The 26,138-nt window shown below is 37.7% G+C and overlaps 2 protein-coding genes across 10 annotated transcripts in view; one reads left to right on the top strand and one right to left on the bottom strand.

The window, feature by feature from the left end:
* SACS (sacsin molecular chaperone) overlaps positions 1–14,177 on the top strand; it is a 66,907-nt gene extending 52,730 nt beyond the window's left edge. For both annotated transcript variants that reach the window (XM_064441147.1, XM_064441148.1), the window contains one exon: positions 1,394–14,177. In XM_064441147.1, coding sequence (XP_064297217.1) covers positions 1,394–12,954 — 11,561 coding nt within the window. In that variant the 3' untranslated portion in view covers positions 12,955–14,177. The remainder of the gene's footprint in view (positions 1–1,393) is intronic.
* Positions 14,178–16,833: 2,656 nt separating this feature from the next.
* SGCG (sarcoglycan gamma) overlaps positions 16,834–26,138 on the bottom strand; it is a 144,729-nt gene continuing 135,424 nt past the window's right edge. For all 8 annotated transcript variants that reach the window (XM_064441152.1, XM_064441151.1, XM_064441150.1 and 5 more), the window contains 2 exons: positions 21,703–21,826; positions 16,834–20,540 (listed from right to left, as the gene is read on the bottom strand). In XM_064441152.1, coding sequence (XP_064297222.1) covers positions 20,367–20,540; positions 21,703–21,826 — 298 coding nt within the window. In that variant the 3' untranslated portion in view covers positions 16,834–20,366. The remainder of the gene's footprint in view (positions 20,541–21,702; positions 21,827–26,138) is intronic.

Here is a 26,138-nt window from a genome sequence, read left to right on the forward strand (position 1 = left end):
TTATTAACTGAAGATGTACTGGTTTTGATTGAAGCTTGATGTTTGTGTGAATTTGGTGATCAGCTATTCTTATTACCCCAGCTTTCTTGTAAACAAAACTTGCCAAACAGAGTTGCCAAAAGATAGCTACCAAAGATAATTATGAAAAGAATTCTAAATGCAGTTGAGAGAAAATGCATATTGATGAAAAAAACCCCTTGTAGTTATTTTACACAGAAATGATCAATGTTTTCATTGGTGTATCCATATATTTTTTTTCAATAATTTCCCATGCAGGAAGATTTCCAGTGTTTTAAGATCACATGTATAGATTTCAAAACAGCATTTGTAAAGATCTGTGCTCAAATAATGGAATTTAAGCTTAGCTCTTAAGAAGATTCTTAGCTTGCTGGCCCAGTGCTGCAAGTACTTCTCACTTTCACAAGGCTGCTGTGTTTACCTGTGCTTTCTGTTCAATAGAACTAACGGAATGCATAGCTCTGTAAGCATGAAGTGAAACTAAAAAAAAAAAATAGTTCTGAAGGATGTCTTACTACTGATTTCCAGCAGAGTAGGGACATTCGGTGATATCTGTATTTGGACTGTTGGCTTTGAAGGAAATGGCAGTGCTATCTAGATGGAAGAAAGATCTGAAATTCAATTAGATGCCTTGCTTCCATTTCTGTCGTTGTTCTTGATATCATTAGGAAGTAGTGGTCTTTTTAGACTGTACTATTTTCTTATCCTCACACATTCTGTAGTTTTGAAGTATGAGCTGTCCTAATGATAATTAGGACATGAGTGTTAACATACATTTCTTTTAGTGAGGGCTTTGATAATAAGAATAAAAGCATATACATCTAAACTTAGTTTCTGCACTCCTTGCAGAACTGACTTTTGTTGCTTGTCAATTTTAGTGTAAGAACATCTGCACCTGAGCTGCTCTTTGCTATATCTAATAAATAATCTTTCAAATCTATTTGAATCTTTGCAATTATAGACAAACAAGTAATATATTAGATTCTTATTTACTGCTAGCCAAATAGTGTAAAGAATCAACCAAACAAAAAAACACATTTGAAGCTTCTACTTCGATTGTAAATCTGTAGTTGCTGTGTATGCCTGAGAACTCTTGTGTCAAACTAACAAATGTGATAACATATTGATCATTTTAAAATTGTGTTTATTTTTGTACTAATATGGAATGTATTCACTTTTAATTAACTCTTACAAGCAAGGATAGCTGGTGTCTGTACTTCATTTTGTGGAAAAAACTGTTTGTTAAATAGAAAAGGCAGGGCTCAAGTTAGAATTTTTTTTAAAATTTTTATTCCGCCCCCTCCCCGCAAAAGCACTTTGTTATGTACATGTGCTCTCTGATTTTCATGGCTTTGCCCTTCTGCTATAATTTCAGGAAGGCCATGCACTCAGCTGCAGCTTCTGAACCCAGAAAGATTTGCCCGACTCATTAAAGAAATTATGAATAGCGTGTGGCCTGGCAGAGACATTGTGGTACAGTGGTATCCAGGTTTGGAAGACAAAAATCACCCATCAGTTTCCTGGCTGAAGATGGTCTGGAAGAACCTATATATACATTTTTCTGATGACTTGAGTGTGTTTGATGACCTGCCGCTTATCCCCAAGACGCTGATAGAGGAAAACCAAACATCAGTGGAACTGGTGAGATTTAGGAATCCATCACCTATCATTCTGGAAGATGAATCTGAGACTCAGCTCCCGGAATATTTAGCTGATATTATTCAGCAAGTTGGTGGAGTTGTACTTAAGAGGCTGGATACTTTTGTCCAACATCCGCTTATAAAAAAATATGTGCATCCACCATTACCAAGTGCTGTTTTACAAATAATGGAAAAAATGTCCTTACAGAAACTATGCAATCAGGTTGCATCATTCCCATCAACACATAAAGATGCTCTGAGGGCATTCTTAGCTAGTTTAACCGATGCAAGTGAAAAAGAGAGAAGAATTATTCAGGAATTGCTAATATTTAAAAAAATTGAAAAATCATCTGATGAAAGTGTCCCTGTTTTTACTGGGCTAAAAGGTAGTAAGGTATTACACCACACTGCCAAAATTCCTCCTGGTCTAAGATTTTCTATTCCGATAATTGACAGCAGTGATGAAGCTACTATTCGTTTAGCTAACCTGCTGAAAATAGAACAGCTAAAGAGCACAGATTGCTTGAAGTTTGTTTTACAAGACATTAGAAGTGATTTTTATTCATACGATGAAACAACACAGATAATGCAATGGGTTCTTGAAAATCTGACTTTTCTGAAAAATGAGAATACAGATGTGATAGATTGGCTGACATCACTAAAGTTTATTAAGATTTCACAGGAAAAGATAATGTCTGCAAATGAACTCTTTGATCCTGAGGTAGAATTGCTGCAAAATTTGTTTTATGCTGAGGAGGAAGTTTGCTTCCCCCCTGTCATTTTTACATCTTCAGATATTCTTCATTCTCTGAGACAAATAGGCTTAAAAAATGAGTCCAATCTTGAGGAAAGTGATATTATGAGAGTGGCAAATAAAATTGAAAGCTTGCACGCTAACTCTAACACCAATCATGATTTTCTGTTAAAAAAAGCTAGAACTCTCTTGATGATTTTGAATAAAAACCATATGCTGCTTCACTCATCTGAAACAAAAGCTACGCTGAAAAAAATAAAATGGATTCCTGCATGTAAGGAAAGACCTCCAAATTATCCAGGATCCTTAGTTTGGAAAGGAGATCATTGTAATCTGTGTTCACCGCCAGAAATGGGTGATATATCTCATGCAATTTTAGTTGGTTCCTCGGTTCCTCTTGTGGAAAATGTGCTGTTGGATATTGAAAAAGCACTTGGCATCCCCACCAAGCCCAGCATAAAAGCAGTCTTAAAGCATTTCAAGGTGGTGGTCGATTGGCACAGTTCTAAAACCTTCAGCGATGAGGACTATTATCAATTTCAGCATATCTTGCTTGAGATTTATGGATTTATGCATGATCACCTAGAAGAAGGCAAAGAAGCTTTTAAAGCCCTGAAATTTCCCTGGGTTTGGACAGGTAAAACATTTTGTTCTCTTACACAAGCAGTAATAAAGTCAGTACCTGATCTCGATCTCCAACCTTATCTACATTATGTGCCAAAAACTATGGCAAAGTTTCACCAGTTGTTCAAATGTTGTGGTTCAATTGAGCAGTTAACACCAGACCATGTTTCTATGGTCATTCAGAAAATATATCTAAAAAGTGAGCAATCTCTCTCAGAACAAGAGAGTAAACAAAATCTCCACATTATGTTGAGCATCATAAGATGGCTGTACAGCAATCAGATTCCTGCAAGTCTGCATACACCCATGCCACTATACAGCGGCAAACTTCCTTATAAACTTGCAATGAGGCCAATTCATGAGTGCTGTTATTGTGATATCAAAGTTGATGACTTAAACGATTTGCTTGAAGATTCTGTTGAACCAATAATTTTGGTGCATGAAGACATACCAATGAAAACCGCCGAGTGGTTGAATGTCCCATGCCTTAGCACAAGATTGATTAATCCAGAAAATATGGGATTTGAGCAATCTGGGCAAAGAGAGCCTCTGACTGTAAGAATTAAAAATATTTTGGAAGAATACCCTTCCATTTCAGATATCTTTAAAGAGCTTCTTCAAAATGCTGATGATGCTAATGCAACAGAATGTAATTTCCTGATTGACATGAGAAGAAATATGGATATAAGAGAGAATCTTCTGGATCCAGGAATGTCAGCATGTCATGGTCCAGCTTTGTGGTCATTCAATAATTCTGAATTTTCTGACTCTGATTTCCTAAATATAACTCGATTAGGAGAGTCTTTAAAAAGGAGCGAAGTTGACAAAGTAGGAAAATTTGGACTGGGATTCAATTCTGTTTATCATATCACTGATGTTCCTATTATTTTGAGCCGTGAGTTTATGATTATGTTTGATCCAAATGTTAACCATATCAGTAAGCATATTAGAGATAAATCTAACCCTGGGATCAAAATCAACTGGAGTAAACAACAGAAGAGGCTGCGAAAATTTCCCAATCAGTTTAAGCCATTTATAGGAGTTTTTGGTTGCCAGCTACCACTGACTGTAGAATCTCCTTACAGCTACAAAGGAACGCTTTTCAGGCTGTCCTTTAGAACTCAGCAGGAAGCTAAAGTGAGTGAAGTCAGCAGTGCATGTTACAATACAGCAGACATTTACTCTCTTGTGGATGAATTTAGCATTTGTGGTCATAGACTAATAATATTTGCTCAGAGCGTAAATTCAATGGTTTTGAAATACTTGAAAATTGAGGCAGATGATCCTGGGGCAGCACAAGATGTTGTCACTATCAAAAAAAATCTGTGTTCTTCCAAAGCCTTGACTGCACCAAATGTAAGTGTGTTAAAGGAAGCAGCTAAACTCATGAAGATCTGCAGCAGCAGTAATAAGAAGCTTCCCAATGAAACACCAAAGTCCTCGTGTATCTTACAGATAGTGGTAGAAGAATTTCACCATGTATTTAGGCGGATTGCTGATTTACAGTCTCCGCTTTTCAGAGGTACGGAAGATGATCCAGCTTCTTTCTTTGAAGTGGCTAAATCAGGACAGCTAAAAAGATCAGCAGATGAATTGCCACAGAAAACAGTAGATTCAACAACATGGCTTATATGTTCTTGCATGGACACTGGAGATGCTTTAAAATTTTCATTACATGAAAGTGGACGAAGACTAGGCCTTGTTCCCTGTGGTGGAGTAGGGGTGTTGCTGTCTGAAACGAAGGATCAAAAGTGGATTGTGAAACCTAATTGCAACAACATGGGTGAAGTATTCTGCTATTTACCTCTACGAATAAAAACAGGCTTACCTCTTCATATAAATGGCTGCTTTGCAGTTACTTCAAATCGGAAAGAGATCTGGAAAACAGACACAAAAGGAAGATGGAATACAGTATTCATGAGGCATGTTATTGTAAAAGCGTACATAGAAGCACTTTGTGTTCTACGTGACATGGCAATCAATGGGGAGCTAGTTGACTACAGTTACTGTGCAGTGTGGCCAGATCCTGATTCAGTTCACGATGATTTTTCTGTCATTTGTCAAGGGTTTTATGAAGACATAGCTCATATGAAAAGCAAAGAAGGGATCAAAGTGTTTTCTGATGGTTTGTCTTGGGTGTCCATGAAAAATGTAAGGTTTTTAGATGACTCTATACTGAAACGACCAGATGTTGGACCACCAGCCTTTAAAATCTTTCTGAAATACCTTAAAAAAACTGGTTCCAAAAATCTATGTGCTGTAGATCTCCCCTCCTGGGTAAAGACAGGATTTGAAGAAGCAGGATGCAAATATGTATTATCGGAGAACACTTTCTCTGAGAAACAGTTCTTTTCTGAGGTATTTTTCCCTAATGTTCAGGAGATTGATGCAGAGCTGCGTGATCCTTTGATGTGTTACGTTCTCAATGAAAAAGCTGAGGAGTTCTCCGGAATTCTTCGTGTTACACCATGTATTCCATGTTCATTGGATGGACATCCATTAGTTACACCATCAAGACTGATCCACCCTGAAGGAAGAGTTGCAAAGTTATATGATGCTGAAGATGGAAGATTTCCTTATGGCACCACTCAGGATTATCTCAACCCAGTTATTTTGGTTAAACTTGTTCAGTTGGGAATGGCTAAAGATGATATTTTATGGGAAGATCTGATAGAGCGTGCTGAGTCAGTAGCTGAAGTTAACAAGATTGATCATGCTGCAGCTTGTCTCAGAAGCAGTATTATACTGACTCTTATTGATGAAAAACTAAAATCTAGGGACCCTAGAGCTAAAGAATTTGCTGCAAAATGTCAAACCATCCCTTTCCTTCCTTTCCTTAGCAAACCAGCAGGCTTCTCACTGCACTGGAAAGGCAGTGATTTTCAGCCTGAAGCAATGTTTTCAGCAACTGATATTTTCACTGCTGATCATCAAGACATAGTTTGCCTAATACAACCAATTCTTAATGAAAATTCCCACTCGTTTAAAGGTTGTGGTGCTTTGTCATTAGCTGTCAAAGAATTTTTGGGGTTACTGAAGAAACCAGCTGTTAATTTGGTCATAAGTCAGTTAGAAGAAGTTGCAAAGTCATTTGACGGAATCACATTATATCAAGAAAATATCACTAATGCTTGTTACAAATATCTGCATGAAGCGATGTTACAGAGTGAATCAACAAAAGCTATGATAATTGAACAACTGACAAACTGTAGTTTTATTCTGGTTGAGAATGTGTATGTTGATCCAACAAAAGTGTCTTTTCATTTGAATTTTGAAGCAGCACCCTATCTCTATCAGTTGCCTAATAAATACAAAAATAGTTTCCGTGAGCTATTTGAAAGTGTGGGAGTGAGACAGGCTTTTACAGTTGGAGATTTTGCTGCTGTTCTGGAATTAATAAATCAGGAAAGAGGGACCAAACAACTAACAGAAGACAACTTTCAGCTTTGCAGGAGAATAATTAGCGAAGGAATATGGGGCCTCATTAGAGAGAAGAAACAGGATTTTTGTGAGAAAAAGTATGGCGAGATTTTGTTACCCGATACTCGTCTTGCACTTCTGCCTGCAAAATCTTTGTGTTACAATGATTGCCCATGGATTAAAGTTAAAGACACAACTGTTAAATATTGTCATGGTGATATTCCAAGAGAAGTTGCAGTAAAGCTTGGAGCAATACCAAAACGCCATAAAGCTTTAGAGAGATATGCATCTAATATCTGCTTTACTACCCTTGGAACAGAATTTGGACAGAAAGAAAAATTGACGAGTAGAATTAAAAGCATTCTTAATGCCTACCCTTCAGAAAAAGAAATGCTGAAGGAACTCCTTCAGAATGCAGATGATGCAAAAGCTACAGAGATCTGTTTTGTGTTTGATCCTAGACAGCATCCAGCTGATAGAATATTTGATGAGAAATGGGCACCACTTCAAGGACCAGCACTGTGTGTTTACAACAATCAGCCTTTTACAGAAGATGATATTCGAGGAATTCAGAACCTTGGAAAAGGTACAAAAGTAGGAAATCCCTGTAAAACTGGACAATATGGTATAGGTTTCAATTCTGTTTATCACATTACTGATTGCCCTTCATTCATATCTGGCAATGATATACTTTGTATTTTTGATCCTCATGCTAGATATGCACCAGGTTCAACATCAACAAGTCCTGGCCGCATGTTTAGAGATTTAGATGCTGATTTTAGAACACAGTTCTCAGATGTACTGGACCTCTACTTAGGAAATCACTTTAAATTGGATAATTGCACAATGTTTAGGTTTCCTCTTCGAAATGGTGAAATGGCAAAAGTATCAGAAATCTCCTCAGTTCCATGCTCAGATAGAATGGTCCAAAATCTTTTAGATAAGCTGCGTACAGATGGAGCAGAACTCTTAATGTTTTTGAACCATATGGAAAAAATTTCTATTTGTGAGATAGAAAAAACAACAGGAGCACTGAATGTGTTGTATTCTGTACAAGGCAAAATCACTGATGGAGACAGACTGAAACGAAAGCAATTCCATGCATCTGTAATTGACAGTGTAACTAAAAAAAAGCAGCTAAGTGAAATACCTGTGCAACAGATTACTTACACAATGGATACAGAAGACTCAGAAGGAAATCTTACAACTTGGTTAATTTGCAACAGGTCAGGCTTTTCTGCCATGGAAAAGGTATCGAAAAGTGTGGTTTCAGCCCACAAGAATGAGGACATTACTCTTTTTCCACGTGGTGGGGTAGCAGCTTGCATTACTCATAATTACAAAAAACCCCACAGAGCATTCTGTTTCTTACCATTATCTTTAGAAACTGGGTTACCTTTTCATGTGAATGGACACTTTGCTCTGGATTCTGCAAGAAGAAATCTATGGCGTGATGATAATGGTGTAGGAGTAAGAAGTGACTGGAATAGTAGCCTAATGACAGCTCTGATAGCACCAGCCTATGTTGAACTGCTGATTCAGCTGAAGAAACGGTATTTTCCAGGCACTGATCCTACCGTATCGGTGCTGCAAAACACACCCATTCATGTTGTGAAAGACACTTTAAAAAAATTCTTATCATTTTTTCCAGTTAACAGACTTGATATTCAGCCAGATTGGTATTGTTTAGTGAAAGCAGTTTACAGTTGCATTTATGAAGATCTGAAGCGTCTATTACCTGTTATGCGAGCTCCAAATATTGATGGTTCTGATTTGCATTCTGCTGTTATCATCACATGGGTTAACATGTCTACTGTGAACAAAGGCAGGCCATTCTTTGACAATTTACTACAAGATGAATTGCAGCATCTCAAGAACACAGAATACAACATCACAACGCGGAAGACAGTGGCTGAAAATGTTTACAGACTCAAGCATTTACTCTTAGAAATTGGATTTAATTTGGTATATAACTGTGATGAAACGGCAAATCTTTACCACTGTTTGGTAGATGCAGATATTCCTGTCACCTACGTGACACCTGCTGATGTCCGATTATTTTTGATGACATTTTCTTTTCCAGACTCTAATTGCCACATTGGAAAGTTACCCTGTCGTCTTCAGCAGACGAATCTGAAGCTCTTCCATAGTCTCAAACTTCTGGTTGACTATTGTTTTAAAGATGCAGAAGAAAATGAAATCCAGATTGAGGGCTTGCCACTCCTTATTACTCTTGACAATGTTTTGCAAATTTTTGATTCAAAGCGACCGAAGTTCTTAACAACATACCATGAACTGATTCCATCTCGCAAGGATCTCTTTATGAACACATTGTATTTGAGATACAACAATATTTTGCTTAGCAGTGAAGTAGCAAAAGTCTTTGATATCACAAGTTTTGCTGAATTGTTATCGTCTGTGTTGCCTAGAGAATATAAAACTAGAAGTTGTATGAAATGGAAGGAAAACTTTGCAAGTGAATCTTGGCTTAAAAATGCCTGGCATTTTATTAGTGAGTCTATAAATATTAAGGAAGAGCAAGAAGATACTCAAGCAAAATTTGATGGTGTTGTTGAAACACTGAAGGACTGGACTTTGCTCCCAGGTGTAAGGTTTACTGTCTCAGCTAATCATCTTGTTGTGCCAGAGTGTGATGTTTTGCTGCCCCTCAGCATTATGCATATAGCTGTTTTTCCAAATGCCCAGAGTGATAAAGTCTTTCATGCTTTAATGAAGACAGGCTGTATTCAGCTGGCATTGAACAAAATTTGCTCCAAAGACAGTGCTTTAGTGCCTTTGTTGTCAGGATGTACAGCAAATGTAGATAATCCTTCAAGCATTCTGAAAGCCATACAATATATGGTACAGACATCAACCTTCAGGACTGAAAAGTTAGCAGAAAGTGACTTTGAGGCCCTCTTAATGTACTTCAATTGCAATTTATGTCATTTGACATCTCAGGATGACATTAAAATTTTAAAGTCTCTTCCATGTTATAAATCAATTAGTGGCCGATACATCAGCATTTCAAAATATGGGACATGTTACGTCCTCACGAAAAGTATCCCGTCAGTAGAAGTAGACAGATGGACACAGTCGACTTCATCAGCTTTTCTTGAAGAGAAGGTTCATCTGAAAGATTTGTATACTGTGCTTGGGTGTGTCTCTGTGGATGATCTTGAAGTGTACTTGAAACATCTTCTGCCAAAAATTGAAAGTCTGTCTTATGATGCAAAATTAGAACACTTGATCTACTTAAAGAATAGGCTAACTAGCATTGAAGAAACTTCAGAAATGAAAGAACAGCTGTTTGAAAAGCTTGAAAGTATTTTGATCATTCATGATGCAACCAATAGATTAAAACCGGCAAAATATTTCTATGACAGGACTGTCAAAGTCTTTGAAGTTATGCTTCCTGAAAAATTCTTTATACCTCAAGAGTTTTTTAAGAAGCTAGAGCAACTTACAAAACCAAAAAATCAAACTGCATTCCTTCCATCGTGGGTGACTTTTCTACGACATATTGGATTGAAATTCATAATTTCACAGCAACAGTTATTACAGTTTGCGAAGGAGATCAGCATGCGAGCAAATACAGAAAACTGGTCAAAAGAAACACTACAGAATACTGTTGATGTCCTCCTTCATCACATATTTCAAGAAAGAACAGACCTTTTGTCAGGAAATTTTCTGAAAGAATTGTCATTAATTCCTTTTCTGTGCCCTGAACGAGCTCCAGCGGAATTTGTTAGATTTCATCCTCAGTATCAAGAAGTTAATGGGACACTTCCACTTATACGATTCAATGGGGCACAGGTGAATCCTAAATTCAAACAGACTGATGTATTGCAGTTGCTGTGGACTTCATGTCCCATTCTTCCTGAGAAAGCAACACCTTTAAGCATCAAAGAGCAAGAGGGAAGTAGTCTTGGTGTGCAAGAACAACTTGAGCAAGTTTTAACGATGCTGAATGTTAATTTGGACCCTCCCCTGGACAAAGTTATCAATAACTGCAGGAACATATGCAATATAACAACCTTGGATGAGGACATGGTGAAAACTAGGGCCAAGGTCCTAAGAAGCATTTATGAATTTCTTAGTACAGAGAAAAGGGAATTCCGCTTTCAGCTTCGAGGAGTTTCTTTTGTAATGGTGGAAGAAGGTTGGAAGCTCCTTAAGCCTGAAGAGGTGGTAATAAACCTTGAGTATGAATCTGATTTTAAACCTTATCTTTACAAACTTCCTTTGGAACTTGGTACTTTCCATCAGTTATTTAAACATTTGGGTACCGAAGATATTATTTCAACAAAGCAGTATGTTGAAGTTCTAGGTCGCATATTCAAGAACTCTGAAGGAAAGCAATTGGATCCTAACGAAATGCGCACAGTTAAACGAGTAGTTTCTGGCCTGTTCAAAAGTCTTCAGAACGACTCTGTCAAGGTTAGGAATGACCTTGAGAATATGAGGGATTTTGCCCTTTACCTTCCCAGTCAAGATGGTAGATTGGTAAAGTCTAGTATCTTAGTTTTTGATGATGCACCCCACTACAAAAGCAGAATCCAAGGTAACATTGGTGTGCAAATGCTTGTTGATCTTAGCCAATGTTACTTAGGCAAAGACCATGGTTTTCATACTAAATTGATAATGTTATTCCCACAGAAACTGAGGCCTCGCTTACTTAGTAGTATTCTTGAAGAACAGTTGGATGAAGAGTCTCCCAAAATTTGTCAGTTTGGAGCATTATGTTCTTTGCAGGGAAGGTTACAGTTACTGTTGTCTTCAGAACAATTCATCACAGGACTCATTAGGATTATGAAGCATGAAAATGACAATGCTTTTTTAGCTAATGAAGAAAAAGCAGTAAGACTTTGCAAAGCTTTGCGAGAAGGTTTGAAAGTTTCCTGTTTTGAGAAGTTGCAAACGACATTAAGAGTTAAAGGCTTTGCTCCTATTCCCCACAGCAAAAGTGAAACATTTGCTTTCCTGAAGAGATATGGAAATGCAGTAATATTGCTTTACATACAGCATTCTGACAGCAAAGACATAAACTTCCTGTTAGCGTTAGCAATGACCTTAAAGTCTGCAACTGACAACCTGATTTCTGATACCTCGTATTTAATTGCCATGCTGGGTTGTAATGATATTTATCGGATCAGTGAGAAGCTTGACAGTTTAGGGGTGAAGTATGACTCTTCTGAGCCATCAAAACTTGAACTACCAACACCTGGCACTCCTATACCAGCTGAAATTCACTATACACTTCTTATGGATCCAATGAATGTATTTTATCCTGGTGAATATGTTGGTTACCTTGTTGATGCTGAAGGTGGTGATATATATGGATCATATCAACCAACTTATACCTATGCAATTATTGTACAAGAAGTAGAAAGAGAAGATGATGAAAGTCCCAGTTTTCTAGGGAAGATTTACCAGATTGATATTGGATATAGTGAATATAAAATAGTGAGCTCTCTTGACTTGTACAAATTTTCAAGACCAGAGGAAAGTTCTCAAAGCAGGGATAGCACACCTTCTACTCCAACCAGTCCTACAGAATTTCCAGCACATGGACCGAGGACAATTCCACCTCTCTTCACTGGTAGAGAGAGCCACAAAACAATGTCCTCAAAACATCACTCTCCAAAAAAGATAAAGTCAAACTCATTGCCAGAAATATTAAGAGAAGTGACATCTGTGATTGAACAGGCTTGGAAGCTTCCAGAATCTGAAAGAAAAAAGATTATTAGGAGGCTGTATCTTAAATGGCACCCAGATAAAAATGCTGAGAATCTTGATATAGCTAATGAAGTTTTCAAACATTTACAGAATGAGATTAACAGGCTAGAAAAACAGGCCTTTATGGATCAAAATATGGACAGAGCCTCCAGAAGACCATTTTCATCCTCTGCTTCTCGATTTCAGTCAGATAAATTTTCATTTCAGAGATTTTATACTTCATGGAATCAAGAAGCAACAAGCCACAAATCTGAAAGGCAACAGTATAAAGAAAAGTGTCCGCCTTCCACAGGCCCATCTTACTCACAACGTTTTTTTGTCCCACCTACATTCAGGTCTGTTGGCAATCCTGTAGAGGCACGTCGATGGCTTAGGCAGGCCCGAGCTAACTTTTCAGCTGCGAGAAATGACCTTCATAAAAGTGCCAATGAATGGGTATGCTTTAAATGTTACCTTTCTACTAAACTGGCCTTGATTGCAGCTGACTACGCCGTGAAGGGCAAATCAGACAAAGATGTAAAACCAGCAGCCCTTGCACAAAAAATAGAGGAATATAGTCAGCAACTTGAAGGGCTTACAAATGATGTTCAGACGTTGGAAGCTTATGGAGTAGACAGCTTAAAAACCAGGTATCCTGACTTACTTCCTTTTCCACAGATTCCCAATGATAGGTTTACTTCAGAAGTTGCTATGAGAGTGATGGAATGTACTGCTTGTATCATAATAAAACTTGAAAACTTTATACAACAAAAAGTATAAGGGATTGGAAGAGCTTACGGAACCGTTTTGTCAAGAGCTTAGGTATTTCATGTGATGGGATACAAATGCGATTGTGCAGATTACTGAACATCCAAGAGGTTACACGTTGCCAAGCAGTTCAGAAGCATAATGCACAAAGGTGGATGGTACTGAAGTACTTAGAATTGAGATTTATTTAAACGGGATTTTTTTTAACTGAGCCTGCTGTATAAGCAAACTGTAAAACATGACTATTTTTTAAAATTTGCAAGGAAACGGAGCTGCAAAAAATTAGCTGTATGTACAGTATTGTGATTAATTGGCATATTATTGAACTGCACTTTATGTAACCAAAGCTTAGCTTTCTGTTAGATGAAGCCTGTAATTATAACTCCTTGCTAGATTTTATTTCAATTAATATAATGTTGCCCAAACAGTGATGTCAGTTTTCAATGTACTAATTTTAAGACTGGACATACTATGAAATGGGAGGTGGGATGGGAATTAGAATAACTTTGGAGGTACTGCTCCAAAGCATCTCTGTATTCTTTTGTGTTCTGTGGACATTTGTGTCACTCATAGTAATACTCTTATCAGCTGGATCTGATTATAAATTTGCTGCAGCATCACATTGTGAACATTTGAAGGAGGGTTTAGTACCTGTAAACTGGTACAGGTATTTTAATGCTGAGTAACGATACTTGATTTAACATGCAACTTCATGTCATGCATTGATTGCATTTATCTTATTATGAAATAATTAAGTATTTAATTTACTTTTTTTTTTTCCAGAGCATGTAATCTTTTCTTTAATGAAAAATGCATGCAGATGATATAAAATTGGTTAACGTTATTACATGGTGGTTTGTTTTTTTTTTTTAAACACCAAAACTCAGTTTTCAGATGTCTAAATGCTTGAGGTTCCCCCCCACCCCCGTGTGTGTGCCTTTGTGTGTGTGTACATATATATATATATCTATTTTTCCACAAACAAACATTGATAATAGTACAATTCAGTAACCCATTTTTGGTGTACTCTAAGCACTGTTTTTTGTTACATGTTTAAAGGTGCTGCAATGTAATGCTTTTTTTATTTTGCTGTTCACTACAGTCCTAGAGAAGTCTGATTTTTTTTGTTCACACTCTTTCTTTTATAGTTTGTAATACTTTTGGTATTGTCATGCAATATGTTCAAAGTTAGCTATTTGTAAAAAATTAAAAAATTAAAAAATATGGAAGGATAACGATAAGTGGAAGGATTTTTCTTTGCTGAATCAGCCACATTTAACATAAACGTTAAACATTTTCCAGTGACATGCTATTACAACTGTTTACTTGACAGCACAGTGAAACTGTAGTTTAACTTACAGAATACAAAGGAAATAAGAACAGTGAGCTTGCAGGGCTGATACAACTGCAATAGTGTGGTGATCCAAAAATAAAAAACCATGATGAAGGCTTCTTCAGTTTTGCGCAAATTATAAAGGGCTTGTTCTTTTCTGAAAGATCTTGGAATTTGTGGTGGGAAGAAATGTGATGTTTGGAAAATGATACTGCTTCTGATTGTGAAGCCCTATCATCATTTCTGCCATTAAATATTAAGTGCCATAATTTAAATAAAGAAAAATGCAAACATATATTTCAGTCTGATGTGTTTTGGTTTTATAAAGTAGACTAAATTTACCTATTATTTCAAGCTTTCTTTTATATAAGTAAATACTCTCTTTTCAATTAATTCTAAATAATTGTACAAATATTAAAATACTATTGAAAAGGAAAAATGCTTTTTTCTTGCAATGACAAATGTTTGCATTTTTGTCAAAGCCATGGTACATTTTACTGATTTTTTTGCCCTAAATAGCATGTAATTAAAACACAAATCCTGGTATTCCATGAAATAAATCAGTTTAGTTAATTAGCTATGTTTTTTTAAACAGATTACTTTGTGGCTCTTACTTTGTGCATTACGTCAGATGAATAGTATTCAGGGTAAGCAAAATACTAACAAAAGGAAACAGTTCTCGCTCGGTTTTCCAGTTTAAATGGAACTAAAAGATAAGGTAATGCGGTATCATGAAAATGAATAACAGAGGAGCAACACGAACACTTTCCTGTTTTTGGGTGAGACCTTAAGGAAGGAAATCTCTTTAAGGACTTAACTGTGTTTTGTAAGCAACTTGTGTGGCCTTCTTGGTATTGTTATGAATGATTAAAATGGCTGTGCAGAACTACTAAACGATTTTGTTATATTTTTATTTTGTTTATTTTGTATATGTTGTTGAGTGCTGATACAGTGAGAAAGAAAATGGTCCTAGTTTATAGGAAGCTAATGGTCTGAAGTAATCTTAAATATTGAACCAAGGTAAGCAAGAAAATGTGAATGACACAGAAAAATTCATTTATTCTATTACTTCTGCATTGATACCATCAATCAGTTGCAATAAAATTCACATATGGATGCTGAGAGGACAGGCAAGAGTGGTGTCCCAGTTGGAAGTCTCCTATTTTCTTTTTATTATTTGCTTAAACTCACTGTAACAGGTAGCCTAAATAAAGAGGCCTTATAAGACCAGGAAACCATGCTGAGATAGAAACTGATTTCATACATACCTTTAATCCCTGTTTAAAAATACATAAATACATAAATAAAATACTTAATTGATGCTTCCTTTGGCTCAGCTGGGAGCCTTGGGAAATGCCGAATAACATATTTGTTTCTAAGTTGGGCATGGAAGCTCAAAACAGTACGTGACGATTCCTTAGTAAGGGTCAGTAGAAGTGCATGTTAGCATGTGGTTTCCACGAAGATACATTTTACAAGTAATTATGCACATTACACAAGTTCACGAGAGAAGAGGTGTTTTCAGCCAGGTATGTGTCCTGTATCTTCCACAGGTACCAGTAATGTGCCTAGGAAAAGCAACTTCAGTAGTCCTGTCTCACAGGATTATAGCTGTGAGGTTTAGCAAAGCTCAGTGGTACAGGAAACTGATTTAACTGTACATTTAGTCGCCTGAATCTAAGGAACTGCAGTTGTAACAAGCCTTGGCAGGTTTGTTTCTATTTATCTTGTGGAAAGTTTTACTCTCAAATAATGGCATTAGCACTTATTCTAAAAAGCACTGGTCACTTGCCTCAGCAATTAGTGACAAGAAGACGACTCGTTTTTTTTTTAAGGAAATAGACTTTTGTGCAGCCAACTACCAAAATAATAAGAAATGGTTTATTCTATAAAGAAACACAGTTTCACAATATTCGTACTCAAATAATCCTCGAAGTTATTATGGTGATTTGCAAACTAGGATTTAAGAACTATTAGTATAAGGATTTCATTCACTTGGTACTTGGGTTGCTTTAAATGAGGCTTTAATTAAAATCTACTGTAATTGCTCCAGTTAAAGTAAAGGAGGGTAGTACCAACTTTGGGATTTCCTGTTGCTGGATCTGAATATGAGGATGGTTGGATTGGTATTGTGGAACAAAGGCAGAAGTAATAATTAAAAAATAATTAAACTTCACAGTCAATGTAGATGTTTTCATTTGAAGAAGACACACATTTTTGTCACATGGAGGTATTTGTCAATTAGTTTTTCACCAAAACTGTTTATCTTTTCTTTGGTTTGCTTTCAGGATGATTAATTCAGTAGCACTGGCATAATTTTTTGCTTACTTTCATCTCCTACAGATGAAGACAAAGAAATTCTAGATGCCCAATAAAACCTAATTGTAAAGCATTTTCTAAATTCTGCAAAGTAAATTTTTAGTTGAGGCTAAGATTTTCATTCCTATTTTTACATAATGTACATGTCACATTCTTAAAGTCTTGGAAAGATCATTTTGTTTTAAAAATGAAAACATTCATTTAAGCTGTTTCATTTGAACATAAAAGGAGAAGCAGACTTTTAAAAATGTATAAAGTTTATTCAGGAACTCAGTTTTCAGTTAATTCTTGCAATTTCTTTTCGCATAAAGTTACATAAAGATAGATGTCAATACTGAAGGACTGTGAAATGGAAACAAACAAGGTTGTGTTTGGGCAATCACCAATAAAGTTTTACTACCATTTTGATATTTTTAATTTTCCACTGTGTAACAATCCCAACCAGTTACAAGAACAGCTGCAAATAATTATTTTTTTTTGGGGGGGAGGGGGGAAACAGTACAGGTCACTATGCTGGGTAGTGGGATTTTTTTTTCACTATTTGGTTAACATTTTTGAAAATAAACTGGAGAAGTGCATATTCTAACTTTCCTGTGCCATAATTTTATGTTAACCTGTAACTATTTACTGAAGTTTGATTCAAGTAGAAACAATAATTTTGAAGTATTAGAGAGAGATGGAGAGACAGCCACACGGAGATATAAAAAAAGATAATTTAGTGATGTATGAACTACATTGAGATTAACAACAATTCATATTATAGCATCACCTGATTACACTGGTAATTTTAGCATAAACTTTGATGGTCAACTAACCACAACTAAAAAAAAAAAAATCCCAAAAAAGTTCTTCAGTAACAAGAAGTTGCCATCCGTGCTCTAAAAAACCTGCAAAACTTACATAATGCAACTATATGTTCAATGTCAATTTTGTAGCATAACAAAAAGAAGATGAAGTTTAAGCAATGGAGAGGGCCAGGTTGTGGTTTGGATGATGGCAGAGCTGGGGGTACAGCAGACCTGTTTAGTTTTCTGTACTACTCAGAACTCACCTATGAACTGAGGCAAGCCCAAAGGGATTACCTCCACAAGAAAGGCAGTAGTTACTGCAATGTCTGACTGAGGTGCCATAATGCTTAGTCGTGTCACTAGCCAGGGAACTGCACCCTGATTTTACTAGCTGTATACCACAGCTTTGTAAAAATGTTAACTGAAATCGAGCAACTTCAATGCACGAAGTTGCAACAGACGTGTCTTCCAAATACCCAGTAGTTTAGGGGTTATGTTACCCTTGTGATACAAGGAAAGCCTGGATTCAACCCCTTGTGCTGTATTAGCTGGCAAGTCACATTTGAAAATGCTTAAAATGCATAACATAAAGTGCTATGTCAGCAGAATAGGCAGATTGTAACTAATGTACTTATTTACAGTATCTGCCTAACATTTAGGGATTAGATTAGGTGAATTAGTAGTTTGGTACCACGTGGAAGTGGGCATATGTTCCTTAATGTCAGAAACAGAGGTATGATGGTAATTCAAATGCCTTTGAAACTAGATAGTGGCTGAATTCTCTAGAGACTTGAAGTCCCAGTTTTGCTGTTGTACTACATTTATAAAAGACTGTAGACATTACAGCCCTCCAGGTTACTTGTAGCAGCAGTTTTCAAGTATCTGACACCTGGAATGGAATTTGCTGTCCTTTAATACTCATACTTTCTATCCAATGATTGAGCTAAGTCTGCTCATAATTTGGTTTGCAGACTTTGCACATGGAGCTGGAACCACCTAAACTGACTTTAAAGCCGAAGACAGCTTTCTGTTAAAGCCTACCTCAGCTAAGGCTTATTTGTAGAGAGCTATAGTTGAGAGATACAGTTGTAGAGATATACTGTCTTCTCTTTAGGGCCAACAGCCCTGGACTCACACTTGAAGGTAGATGTCTAAGCCCAGGAAAAGGGAATTTCAGAAATGGAAGCTGTGTGGCTTCCTACTTCTCCCTTGGGCAATATGTTAGCAGTCAGAGCACTCTCTAAATAACATGGGAGACCTTGATTCACTTGGCTTCTTTGCCCGAAGCTCAGCTTAAGCACGTCTCCTGCTTTTCCTGTTGTTCTTCTTCTAGTTTGATGAATGCTGAGGGCTCCACCTGGCTAAGGAAGGGCAATTTCAGTCTTGTCCATTAGACTCATTGCATACATTACAAAGGCAACCCTTGAGGCAGAGACTACCCAGGGCTTTACCACAATAATAGCGGATCCAGTTAACGGGGGGCTCTTTCTCAACTCAGTCTTCTGTGGGTATCTGGGTTCATAACTGAGTGTGCGATTTCTTTGCTTGTAGTAGCTAGCTGAAGTAGCAAGTTTAAAAAATGGCATCATCTTAGTCATTCTTTTGTTTCTCCTGTTTTAAGGATGATTATTGTCTTCTCTAAAGGATGGACATTCTGTGGTTTAAAAACGAGTATGGGTTAAAAAGCTTTCTGTAAATAGACACCAAGGCACTATGTGATAGCAGCTCCTACCTGGGTAATAATATCATCAAGTATATACAAAAGACCATCAAAGGAGTTAAAAACCCACTAGTTTTAAACAACAGACTATTAAATACAAATCTGCTACCCAGAGGTGTGCAAACAATTTATTTGTGTTCAGTGCAACACTGTACAGGGGAATGGGTCTGCAGCTGTGTTTCTCTACAAGGTCAATAAATGGTTTGTCAACTCTGGTGACCATTTGCTTTGTATCCAAAGTCCTAATGTAAAAAATAATAAAGAGTAGTTTTACTCTCTCCGTTTGTGATGGGCTTCTACTCTGACAGGATCAGAAATATCAGTCAACAGCTGCAGATGGTAATTAAATAGTCCTTTCAATTGAATCCTGTGGGCTGCAGTTTTTTTCCCACCACCCAAACAGTTCCTCGTGTCAGACAATCTGGAGCCATATTAAGGATTTTTTCCTTTTTACTAGTCCTGCTGGCAGAGCAAATTGCCTTGTTGAATTAGCATGTCCTAAAATATAAAAAGGTTTAAATGAGTATAATGGTACAGGCAGTTCAACAAACTATTGCTATTAGAAAATACACTAACATATTTCTCTGTTGTATAGTGAACAGATTTGAGATGCAGGGAGGTTTAAATGACTCCTGGAGCTTTTTGTGTTAGTTATTTTTATGTGAATCTCAGTAATAAGCAAATCAGCATATATGTTGCCAAATTAAAATAGAAAGCTATTAGCAAATTAACACCTTTTACACAGAACTTATACAAATACCACATTTTTCATATCTTGTGTTATTGCAAGAACAAAATTGCATAGACCATTTGCTGGCACTTTCTGAATTGCCCAAATAATGCTCTGTCTTAGCAACTAGTTAAAGTAGTTCCCTCAATTTATTTCACCCACTAATGCAGTAAGTGTTTACATATAGTGAGAGAAAAAAACCATGGAGCTCAAAAATGTTAACAATGACATAATCATCTGACTGAATAAAAGTTCAGCAAGGAAACATATTCCTTTTTTTAATGCTTTCTTTAAGGCTGTTTTCAAAGTGTTACTGACAGAACATATTATTTGATTCAAGTCATTCTTCTGAAGTTGAAATGTCATTTGTGCTCTTCCTCTTTCACCCTGTAGTCCAGAATTGTAGCTATAGATTAGTTTCCTAAACTGAAGTACTTTGTTTTTAAAATTCTGAAAATTCTGCTTTCGGTAATGCTCTTCAGCAATAATATAAAACTCAGACTAGCAAGGGGGTGTGCGGCCTTTTCTGGTGCCTCACTGGCAGACACGGCTGTATTCTTGGCAGGTGGAGCCCACGCCGGCCACTGACAAGTAGAGTTTTCCATCCGGACACACGCAGATTTCGTAAAGCCCCTGAGAAATACCGGATCCACCCCTTGTACCCTCAGGCAATTTAGGCAGTCGTACAGTTTCAGCATCGAGCAGAAGCTGCATGGGAGAAAGCAGAACAAATGGGCTTGTTAGAGATAATAATGCAATAGCATGCCATAAACCAACTTGACTTAGTCTCGACAGTGGTTTAAGAATAGCCTTCTACCCAGACTTTTTATATACAAAGCTGCTCTGAGGCCTAGGCTCTTGGCAGACACTGGAGCAGGGGAGAGATAAGCTAGTGCCCATCCTTCTCCTTAGCAGAGATCTCATGAAGTTCAGTAAGGCCAAGTGCAAGGTCCTGCACCTGGGTCGGGGCAATCCCAAACATGGATACAGGCTGGGCGACAAGTGGATTGAGAGTAGTCCTGTGGAGAAGGACTTGGGGGTATTGGTGGATGAAAAACTGAATATGAGTTGGCAGTGTGTGTTAGGAAGGCCTTTACTGTGAGGATGGTGAGACATTGGAACAGGTTCCCCAGAGAAGTTGACCTGTCCCTGGAAGTGTTCAAGGCCAGGTTGGATGGGGCTTTGAGCAACCTGGTCTAGAGGAAGATGTCCCGGCCTGTGGCAGGGGAGTTGGAAGTAGACGATCGTTAAGGTCCCTTCCAACCCAAACCATGCTGATTCTATAATACAAGGCAGGGCCGCTGACCCTACACTGAACAGAGGGGTGTGGGCGCTGCTGCTGCTGCTGGACCCAGGTCTGTCCTGGCCTCAGTGCTGAAGCCTTGCAGCTGTGCCAGCTGGTTGAGGATGGACATACGCGTTGGTCTGGAGTTTCTCTGTGGAAGAACTGGCACCATACAGCCTTGCAGAGGGGATAAATAGGCTGCTGCATGTCGTGTGCTGTTGCAGCTCTCGATGTATGCAGGTCCTCACTCCTTAATTTAGCAGTTCTGGGACTGAGTGTTCACCTCTAGGCCAAGGACCCCACTGGGGTGCCTGGGCATCACTGTGCTACTAGGGAGCTGAGTGCTCTCAGAGTTTTAGTCGAAAGCGTTTCTCTAGGCTAATAACAACATTATGTCAATTGGTACTATGATTTAATCTGACCCATAAATAAAAGTCTTATTATTGGCACCATTAATTTTAATATCCCGTCTCCTAAAATCTGAGGAATTATATTAACAGAACTTGAAAAAAGACTTGAAGTTATTACTTATATTCAGACAGCAAGATCAACCATAGTTATGGAAACAGAAGGGGTTGTACTCACCACACCATCACTGCTGTGTAGTTTGATATCCATCTGGGAAAGAGCTTCAATATTCCCAGCTTGCGCTTTGATATTAATTCCTCGTGGTGCATCCATGCTCAAAGATCGAGTCGGTGATTCCAGCCTAAAAGAAGGAGTGGGAAATCTGACAGTAGCACATTCTCATATATTCCTTTATTTTTAAAAATAAGTAAACTTTGAACAAGCACTTGAAGGATCTTGCCTGAAGTCATATAAAAGATGCCGCGTCTTTTTCCTTCAGGCAGATTTGAAAAAGGAGGTAGCTATTTAGAAACACCAAAGTATCCCAAATGAAAAATATAGATGAATTCATAATACAAATGCAAGGTATTATTTCAGCGATAACTCCAGATTATTTCAGTACAATGGTAATTTATTCTTTAAAACTGAAGCCCATTTTTACATTCCTCAGTTTGAACTTATTTTCATTTTTGATATAATAAAACATTGAAATGAACACAATTAGTGCAGTCTGGAAGTGTTTTAATCAATAAATTTTTGGCACAGCTATCTGTCGGACCAAGATTTCACTCTGTGTGTGTGTGTGTGTGTGTGTGTGTGTGTGTTGTTTAACTACATGGCATCTGAAACTTAAAAACCAGTAACTTTGTTTGAAATAAAAATTATACAATATAACAAAGTTGCAAACCCTACAGTGCCACAAGATGGCAGGAAGGTACTGTATTATCTAAGCAATCACCTCGTCGGGTCAGCTGTGCAGGTTTCATGATTTTTATTTTCCAAAGAGATAAGGCTTTGTTTCTTCAGAATTTTGGTATCATTTCCACAATAAGTAGCAGGGATAGAATTACTAATTAAAAATCATGAAAAGAAAAGAAAAAGCCCAAGCTCAGCAATAAGCTAGTTATTACATTGCTGCTTGTGACCATTGCCTAGAACTGCTTCGTCTGGAGGCACTGGGAACACCACAGGATCCTGGATATTGGCTTACCCTTCCTGATGACACCAGCCTGAATTTTACACCATCAGCCAACATTAAACAGGTGAATATTAAGGCTAGAGAAAATGAATCAATCGGTGGTCCCAGTTGAATTTACATCCATGTTACGCGCACACTCTCCCAGCAGATGCTGTGTTGGCTCCACGCATGCTCAGTGGCCACCAATCCGGATGAGCTGAGGACTATGCCCCAGGACATTCTTTACTAGGTATGCATCAGATAGTGAGTCTAGACATTGACTGCCAGTCACATGCTAAAGGAATGAAATTATTTCACACAGAAACCTGGTTTAGGTGTCTGATGGGTTTCATTTACTCAGACTGCTTCAGTTCCTCCTTTTTTTTTTGCAGTTCATTAAAACTAGAATTTAAAAGCAGTCAGTTTGTGCTTGTGAGAAACTTCAGTTGTATCTTAGCGTTCTGAAGAAGCTAAATCCAGCTGATGTCTTAAAACCTAAACCCATGATATATGAGCAGAGTCACTGAAACTTCATCTTTTATCCCCAAATCTGAAAATAACTCAGGCAATATTGGCTTATCACTGATGGCCAGAGGTAACAGGAGATTCTATCTTCTTTGATCTTCAAAGGTCCCTTCCAATTCAAACCATGCTATGACTCAATGTTTCTATGATCTGCCTCTCCCCAACATCTCCTGGGTTAGTCACCTTCAATTAGTTTAAACTCCAAATTGATAATTTAAATTCCTAACAATGGATAACTGCATCATAGCTGCATATTAGGACCTTATCCATAAAACAGTTTGGTGCCTTTCCCATGACTCTGAGATGGCACAAACTTCTGTCACGGTCATGCTGAGTACAAGGCCACGAGTACAAGTCTGTTCTGCATCAGGCATCTAACATAGTATTAGTAATCTTTATTATGCAGTGTTTGTGATTTAAAAACTTTTCTATGACTTTTTGGTTTAGATTCTTAGATTTACACTTTTATGAAATTGAAAATCAGTTTTTCCTGGAATGATTTACATGGGAGGTCTGCTTCATGGGACTATTTTCCAATGCATATTTTTTGTGCATTATATAATGAAAAATTGATCAAAGTTTGTATTGTGAATATTTAAAGTTTAATATCTTTTCATAAGTCAGTGTCAAGGCAGTTGAATACAACTGTTGCCTTTGTTTTAGCAAAAAGCTATAAACACTGAAATAGCTCAGGTTTTTCTGTATTTAATGTATGTAAGTAACCTATATGTAAGCAAAAATTTTTATTTTTAAGCTCTATTGAATATTACAAGACGGCTGACTGGGAGAGATTTTTGAAGAGCATATCAGGCCCGGAGTTTGAAAAGCAATCAAATGCTGGAGAAATATTGCTTTCTTTCTACCAAAATTAATGCTGGCAAGAAGCCTACAGACTTCGGAAGCATTTACAGATTTATGATATGACTTACATATAATTTAAATTACATGGCAGAATTACATTTGCTATATTAATCACAATACTAAATTTCTGCTGTTTATACAGGTCCTATTTCTAGATTAACTAAGAGTAGATTTACCTAATTAAGTCATTGCAGCTTCCTGCAATGCAAACTGCAGTGATGCTTAAGCAGTGATTTTAAAGCCTTCTGGAACAATTATGTGTGAGACTTTAGGAAAGACAACATTCAGTAACACTAGTTATATATTTCTTCATACAGCATTGAAAGGTCTAGTGCCTCAAGTCCAGACATAATAAAAGGGAAAGAGGCACCTAGTGCCTAGCCACCGAGTTGAACCTTGACTTCGACTGTCCCTTCTCAGTCCCCACTTGGTCTGAAGACCTGTGATTTCCTCAGCCTCTTAGACATTGACCTTAAGTCACCCAGAATTTTTCAGTGGTCCTGGCTGTGAGGCACTTCCAGTTTGTCACTGGTGAGCAGATTTGAACTTCTGTATGCTTAAGGGTTTGGGTACCACAGAACTGCCGTAGCAGAAGAGCTGACTGGTGGAGATACTTGCATGAATTCAGGGTGTCTCAGAAAGATATTAACAGAGTACTGCAATTACTAACACTGCTGGTGTTTTAAATAGACATTAATAAAGCAAAATGTGGTCTTTTTTTGTGTATCAGTGAACAGATGATGGGAGGAAGTTGCTCTGCACTGTGAATGATTTGGTCAGTCACGAAGAAGATACACGACTGTGTCCAGATAATGGCTGATAAGAAAGTTTCAAGATCTATTCCCTAGGCAATAAAAGGAGGAAGAGAGTAGGCTGGGCTGAGCAAAATGTTGACAAGCATCCCTCAAAAGTCTTGGCAAAACAAGAACTCAATTTCCTTGCAAATGCCGGAGGGTACATGGACACTCAGAGGACAAAAGTTTATTATCTTAAGAGTTTTTCATCCTGTTTTAGTGTTTGTTGGAATTCAGGCAGTAGAATGATGAGGGAATATAGTGTTACCAGTCACGATACCTTTTTGTTTTTTTTTTAAATTACAGGCATATAAATTACATTTAACAGAATGGAGTGAGGATCTTTATCATCTAGAGGAATTAATCTATGTAATGTGCTGTCCTAAATGAGACATCTGTCACAGCCTGTATCTCATTTGGGAAGATGGATTCTGTACTTAGGAGTTGCTTCTAGGTACTGAGGTAGCTATGCCAGGGGTCTTTTAGCAAGTGGTGTGGTGCAAGAGGAATTGATCAGGATGTACAACTTTTGATGCCAAGGACCTGACACCCCCGTTATATGTGTTCTCAGAAGTACTCTGGACTAGTTGTTGCCTGACCCTGAAGACTGGATGCCCAGAAAGGTTGGAGCATGTTAGGCATTCTCCAGGAGAGCATAGCTTTCAGGTTAATTTAATCCAAATGTAATCCTGTTCATGTGTCCCAAACAGTCCACAATGAGAACCAAGATTTGGGGAGCTCAGGCAGTTGGGAGATTTCCCTCAAAAGCATGTTCCTAATGTTAAACTAAAACAGTCATGTAGACATATCCGCGGAACGTGAAGCAATAGAAACTATACCTAGGCCCACTTGCAGAGTAGGTATTTGGCCTTGCTCTCCCTCACTCTGATCCCTGCAGACACCTGGAGGTTTGTTGGCAAAGCGCAGTGAAACTGCAGTGTCTCAGCTAATGAAGGGCAGGGAAAGGTCAGGGAGTAAGTGGTTCCTGCTGATATTTCACAGCTTTGTCACGTGTTGGCTATTGGTCCTACAGTGGTCCACTGAAACTAAATCAACCGATTACAAGAAAGATAATATTTTTATTGCTGTCTTCTTCCTTGTTCTTGAAGTCGACTATACTGTCTTGGCTGGCTGCCAAAGAAAGTTGGTGCTAAGATGTGCAGAATAATTTATGAAGGACTGTGTGAAAGTCTCTGAGGGAATCTGGACAGCATCCAGGTTCTGGATCTGAAACTGTCCCAACAACCTATAGGCTTGGAGATTCCCACCCTAGCATGTTAGCCTGTTACTAACTCGTGGAAATACCAGATCACCAG

The sequence above is a fragment of the Phalacrocorax carbo genome, chromosome 1 (assembly GCF_963921805.1).
Source record: "Phalacrocorax carbo chromosome 1, bPhaCar2.1, whole genome shotgun sequence".
Lineage (NCBI taxonomy): Eukaryota > Metazoa > Chordata > Aves > Suliformes > Phalacrocoracidae > Phalacrocorax > Phalacrocorax carbo.